Raw genomic sequence first — 6,532 nt, forward strand, 5'->3', positions numbered from 1 at the left:
TAGGTTCTCTTGGTTTGCCTTCTTTTGCCCGAATGCTCTCCCCCTTTCGCTTGAGCTGGTAGTCTTTATCAAGTGGTGTAGGAGCCGGAGACACACCAAGCTTGCCAGTTTCCGCCAACAAATCCAACGTATACTTTCGTTGGGAAAGAAAGAGCCCCTCCGGAGAGCGACATATTTCAATCCTGAGAAAGTATTTGAGTTCTCCAAGGTCCTTAATGTCAAAAGCATACTTGAGAGACTTTTTGGTGTCATGGAGACCAGCCTTATCATCTCCAGTCACAATGATGTCGTCAACATAGATGAGCACCACCACAACGCCAAGAGAGGTTTTAAGTGTAAAAAGAGAGTGATCAGCCTCCGATCTTCGAAAACCTTGAGTCTTAAGGGTGGAGCTCAGTTTGTGATACCAGACGCGTGGAGACTGTTTGAGGCCATAGATAGCCTTGCGAAGCCTCAAGACTTTCCCGGGAGCAACCAAGTTTTCAAGGCCCGGAGGAGGCGTCATGTAAACTTCCTCGTCTAACTCGCCTTGAAGAAACGCATTTTTGACATCCATTTGCCATAAGTCCCACGAGAGATTGACCGCGAGAGAGAGCACAACCCAAACTGTATGGAGTTTGGCCACTGGTGCGAAGGTCTCCGTGTAGTCTGCGCCATACGTTTGGGTAAAGCCACGGGCGACCAGCCGAGCTTTATGTCGTTCAATGGCGCCTATGCTTAATAACTTGATGGTGAAAACCCATTTAGAGCTCACAGCCTTTTTGCCTTTGGGAAGATCGGCTTTGTCCCACGTGTGGTTCCGGATCATGGCACCGGTTCATCTTCGACAGCGTCTATCCATTCCTTGTGATTTTTAGCCTCGTCATAGGTTTGGGGAACCCAGTGAGCATCAACTTGGCCAAAGAAAGCTTAGTGATCACCTTGAAGCAGCTCAAGCGAACAAACAGCCTGGATAGGGTGAGCTACGGCTTGACTGTTGTAGTAGACGCGCCTATTCTTAACATGTTCACTCTTTCGCAAGATAGGTTGTGAAGACGACACGCCTCCCTGTAGACGTTCACTCCTTCGTAAGACAGGTAGAGTAGATGGCACTACTTCATGTGATCCAAGAGTGCCTTCGTCCGTAGAGGCGATGTCCGAGGGTTCCTCAGTAGCTGGTAGAGGAGCACCATGGTCGCCGTCCATATTTGAGTCCGGCTCAGGAAGAACATGGTCTGGAGATAAGGCGTCCTCTGGGACGTTAGCAATGTCTGGCTCACCCTCGGTAGATGTCGGAGGTGGGTCGGGCCGCGTAGAACCCGTCGGTGGAGACGTGTTACCTAGATTTTCTAGGAGAAACTTTAAGCTGGAGGCTCGGTCATTTGGTGAGTCGGAGAGATCCTTGTGGCTGTTCCAATCCTTGTTATCGAAGTAGCCAACGTTTTCCATGAACCGAACATCTCGAGAGGCATATAATCAACTTGTGGTTGGGTCATAGCACTTGTACCCCTTTTGAGTCGTGGAATAGCCAATGAACATACAATTTGTGCTTTTAGCATCAAGCTTACTTCGCTGCTCTCCAGGCACTAACACAAAACAAACACAACCAAAAACCCGTAAGCGATCGAGAGATGGTTTAAATTTGTTTAATACCTTTAATGGTGACATGTCGTTAAGAACTTTGGTTGGTGTCCGGTTGATCAAGTAACATGCAGTCATCACCGCATCACCCCAATATCTCTTTGTCACATGTGAATGAAACATCATTGATCATGCAACTTCCATGAGGTGTCGATTCTTTCTCTCGGCCACACCGTTTTGTTGCGGCGTATATGGACAGCTCGTTTGTTGTAGGATGCCGTGCTTAGGCAAATGTTCTTTGAACTTGTGACTTGTATATTCCCCACCATTGTCTGATCTAAGTACCTTAATTTTGGCATTGAAATGATTAGTAACATAATTTTGAAAATTAATGAAGGCATCAAACACTCTATCCTTTGATGGTAACAAAGTAATCCATGTGTACTTAAATTTATCATCAATAAAAGTCACAAAGTATTTGTTATTATCTCTAGAAAGACATGGTGAAGTCCACACATCAGAATGCACTAGATCAAAACAATGCTCATAAATAGTAGTAGACTTAGGGAAAATAGACTTGCAATGTTTACCAAGAATACATGACTCACAACTTGAGTTATCAAAAGAAACATTCGGTAACATTAAAGCAAGAGCACGAGAATGAGGGTGGCCTAATCTAGCATGCCACATACTATCCGAATTAACAACAAAACAAGACTTAAGTGAAGTAGGTAAATTTGGTGAGGTTTTCTCTAGTACATAGAGATCTCCTTTCCCATCTCCTTCTCCAAGAACTTTTCCCGTCTTAATATCCTGAAAATGAACACTATAAGGACCAAAGATGGTGTAGCAGTTCAAATCATTAGTAGTTCTCTTAACCGATAAAAGATTTGATGTAAAAGTAGGCATAAAGAAAGCTTTTGAGGTTTTGTCAAATAGTTTCAAGTCCCCTACTCCTTTTACCGGAATTCGATCTCCATTTGCAATAATAACGTTACCTAAGGCCGGTTTTATGTTATCTAGAAGATTTGGGTTACTAATCATATGGTGAGAAGCACCCGAGTCAATAACAAGTGAGTTACTCGGCTTAGAGGTAAAGAAAGAGATACCAGAATCCTTGAGTGAGGCAATGGAGCGAATGAGTGCCTCAAGGTCTGATTTCCTCACCACCTCTCCATAGGCTGCGGTCATTGCTGCCTCATCTCCCTGCCTCGATGAACCGGCTCCCTTGTCATTAGTCGCATCCTTCGAGAGGTTAGCCTTAAACTTGGCCGGTTTGAGATGGGGATGGAGAATCCAGCACTTGTCTTTCATATGACCTCGCTTCTTGCAGTGGCCACATATCCACACCTTCCTGTCCTCTTGCCTATACACTCCTTTGTTAGCCGTAGCAAGCTCCCCCTTACCACTAAACAAGTCGAGTGATCCTTGTTCTTTTTGGATTTGAGAACAAATGTCTTCAAAGGAGGGTAGTTTGTCAGCCCTAAGGATGTGTTTCAAGAGGTCATTGAAAGATGGGTTCAAGGTGAGGAGAAGACCAAAGACCTTGTCTTGCTCCTTCCTCTCACTCAGCACCGCTGGATCGAGTGTACTTGGCCGCAACATGTCAAGTTCGGACCATAGTGCTCGAAACTTACCAAGATGTTTAGTGAACTTGAAATCTTCTTGATTGAGCTCATTGATGGCTTTCTTGACCTCAAAAACTCGAGTCAAGTTAGAGACATTACCATATACATTCTTGAGTGTCTCCCACAACTCCCTCGCCGTCTCGCAATACGAGTATGCCTCAAGGATCGGAGCATCAAGTGAGTTTTGGAGGACTGAAAGCACTACTTGGTCTTCTTGAAACCATTTCTCCTTCCTTTCAGCCTCCTCTTCTTCCACCTCGGAAGTTACTTTGCCACCTTCTTTAGAGATCTCCCTAGGTGCATAGTCTTTTTCAACATGGCTCCAAAGTCCTCGACCTCCAAGAGCAGTTCTTGTGGTTCTTGTCCACAGCAAATAGTTTGTTCCCTTGAGAACAACTGGTGTAGTGATAGGCTTAGATTTTTCCATCGCCGAGTGCTATGGACCTCCGGGTAAACCTTTTGTCCAGCGGATAAACGCAAGATAGAAGAGATAAAACAAAAAACGAACAGCAAGAATGCAAGCAGAGAATAAAGAAGAGAATAGAAGAGAAGAGTTGGTTTGTCAAGAACGAAAACCAAGCTCTGATACCATGTTAGAATTAGCGGAAGAGAATGATAGAGTTCGAGAGAGTTTGGTGAAGAACAAAGAGAATAATGAGAAGATAAGGTTCCAATAGAATTATCTCTTACAACACATGTCTACAACCCCTTTTTAAGAATAGAAACATAAGATGTCGACATTAAGAGAGAGGAAGGAACGTTTCCCTAGCGATAGTGACGTCTCCTAAGTCAACTTGTGCACCCGTGACTCTTCCTTCTTCTCACCGATCTCCAACGGCTAGATTAGAGTGTTCTAGAACACTTAATGGGCTTGATGGACCGAACTTCCTCTCCTCCCTTGATCTTATGTCTTCAAGAGGCTCGACCTTATTGCAAGAGTGTACGGACGTCCATACAGTACGGCCGAGCTCGAACATAACCTTGATCAATAGCATCGACCGATGCACCTATTACATCGACCGATGCACCCCTAAACCGGAAATTTGGTTCGCAGATGTTACAAGGAAACTCTTCAATCTTCTAGAAGCATCTAGTGCCTTCTAAGCCTTTTGTGAAACCTCTTGCTTATGGATCCTTCCTTGTCGTCAACCGTCATAGCTAGTTTCCTTTTCTTCTAAACTTGTTACTCTGATTTCAAACTAGTGTTCTGTTCTTCTGAAATAGTACATTCTCTTATTCAAATGCTGCATCTTCAATTAGCACTATCCCAAACCTGAGGTGTTTTTGGAACGCGGATTAACCGGTCAAACCAGCTGATCCGATCTGGACGTGAATCGGTGATGTATTAAAATATCTTATACAATTTGATATTTTAATATAGCAGATTGCATTTATGATTTTACAAACTGTTCCAATTATTGTCGCTAATGCCTGAAGGTGTACTCGAAGTCATATGTGAGTTATCTTCGTTGCAATTAAGAGAGATTCAACATAAAGCTGACAATAAAAAATAATTAAGCTGACAATCAAAAATATTTTTTTTTGGAAAAATAGGTGTACAAATTTTGATTAATGATTTTGTTTCGGATTATTTAAATAGAATAGCATTACTATTTAAACAGTGTGTTGTAAAGCTATAGTTTTATCGTGAAACCATTGTTTTCATAATCTATATCTCTGTTTTAAAATCGCTAGACTTTAGTCGGGTGGTGAGTGAGGGCCTAGCGATTAATCGGAAAATCGGATTTAAATCATGAATTAATCGGGAACTAGTTTTAGGAGTTTTATGTATATACATGTGCATTTGTAACATATACTCGAGAGTTTAGGTTAGTCCAGCGGTTTTTATCTACAACTAAAGCCCATAGTTCACGAGTTCGAGTCCCATACTCTCGTTTTGCTATTTTTTTACAGGTCTTTTAGTTAATACAAAATGACGAAAATACCTTCATCTTCTTTCTCTCTGTATATCGATCTGTAACCACTGTAAACCCTAATTTTAAAGCCGCCTCCTCATTTTTCTCACCTATTAGTCTTTTTAACTTGTTATTCTCATAGTTTCAGCCTTCACATAACAGATCTATGAAAAGAAATCATAGTTAGAAGTTTAAAAATCTTCAAATTTTTTTTTTTTTAATTTTCTGATTTGTTGACCTATTTTAAAACAGGGATCTATATATATAAAGTTACCTTTACTCACTTCTGGTGCTGCCATGTCAGCCACTTCTTCTTTATTTTTGTGGGTTTTACAGATTCTAATAAGCCCTTTAAACAATCATACAAATAACAAACTGATCCATTAATTTTTTTCCAAATTCTGTAGGCCTAGCGCTATTTTATCCAAAATTTCTAGGCCCAGCACTATTTTTAAATCATATGGATTCAACATGATTAATCTTCTCGACGGTAGTGTAAAGGACGTTCCAGCTTCACATATTTCTCTTCTCCTTGACCCTCGATCCATGTCGTTTCACCATCCGATGTTGTAACGCATACCATTCAATTTCAATTTCTCCACTCCTCTACACTTTCACACATCCTTTCATGTCTTGCATCACCAGTACAACGGCTTCGTTTGTAATGGCCTAATTATATTGTTCCAAAAACAAATATTCTATCTATAGAGAACATCTACCCCTCGATCATAATTCGAAAAGCATTAAGTAGGGAGCAAACAAATTAGGGATTAACGAGACTCTAGTTTTATTATTCAACCATAAAAAATACAAAAAAACTATAATAAAAAAAAAAAAAAGAATAGAGTATCTACCTGATATATATGAAGTAAAACACTGAATTTGGAATAATATTATTACCTATTCGTACCTAACTTTCTTTCATGTATCGTTTATGCTTAGTTCGTTTACATATATGTGCATCATATGGTTAAGACACATAATTATAAGAGACAAATAAAATATTTTCCTAGGTCATGAAGACAAGAACTATGATTAGAATCTCAATTGATATTGTAATTATATATAATCATTTCTGTAACATCCGTGAACCAAAATCCCGGTTTGGGAGTTGCGTCGGTCGACACATATCTTGCATCGGTCGATGCAAGGTCAGGTTCCTGCGTTTTGACTTAAGTCAAACGCTGCGTTTTGGGTGAAGGAAAAACCCTTAACACGATTTTTGTCTCATTCGTTTGGTTGTGGCCGTTTTTGAGAAAGAGAAAGAGAGAAAAAGCTTTGTGAGAGTTCTTGAGCGTTTTTGGGAGATTCTTGGAGGTTGGTGACGTTTCTTGGTGAGATTTGTAGCTGGGATTGTTGTGGGAGCTTCCTAGAAGCGTTTTCTTCTTGTGTTTAGGTTCAGATTCGTCTTGGCAAAGGTAAGTGCAG

At 41.0% G+C, this 6,532-nt stretch overlaps 1 protein-coding gene across 1 annotated transcript; it reads right to left on the minus strand.

Moving 5' to 3' along the window:
- Positions 1 to 1,455: 1,455 nt before the first annotated feature.
- LOC147926875 (uncharacterized) lies at positions 1,456 to 3,615 on the minus strand. The gene is made up of 3 exons (XM_087487222.1): positions 2,524 to 3,615; positions 1,633 to 1,719; positions 1,456 to 1,551 (listed from the first exon to the last, which is right to left on the minus strand). The coding sequence occupies exons 1-3, from the start codon at positions 3,613 to 3,615 to the stop codon at positions 1,456 to 1,458; spliced, it is 1,275 nt and encodes a 424-aa protein (XP_087343348.1).
- Positions 3,616 to 6,532: the final 2,917 nt, after the last annotated feature.

Source organism: Camelina sativa, chromosome 15 (assembly GCF_030686135.1).
Source record: "Camelina sativa cultivar CO46 ecotype springtype chromosome 15, ASM3068613v1".
Classification (NCBI taxonomy): Eukaryota; Viridiplantae; Streptophyta; class Magnoliopsida; order Brassicales; family Brassicaceae; genus Camelina; species Camelina sativa.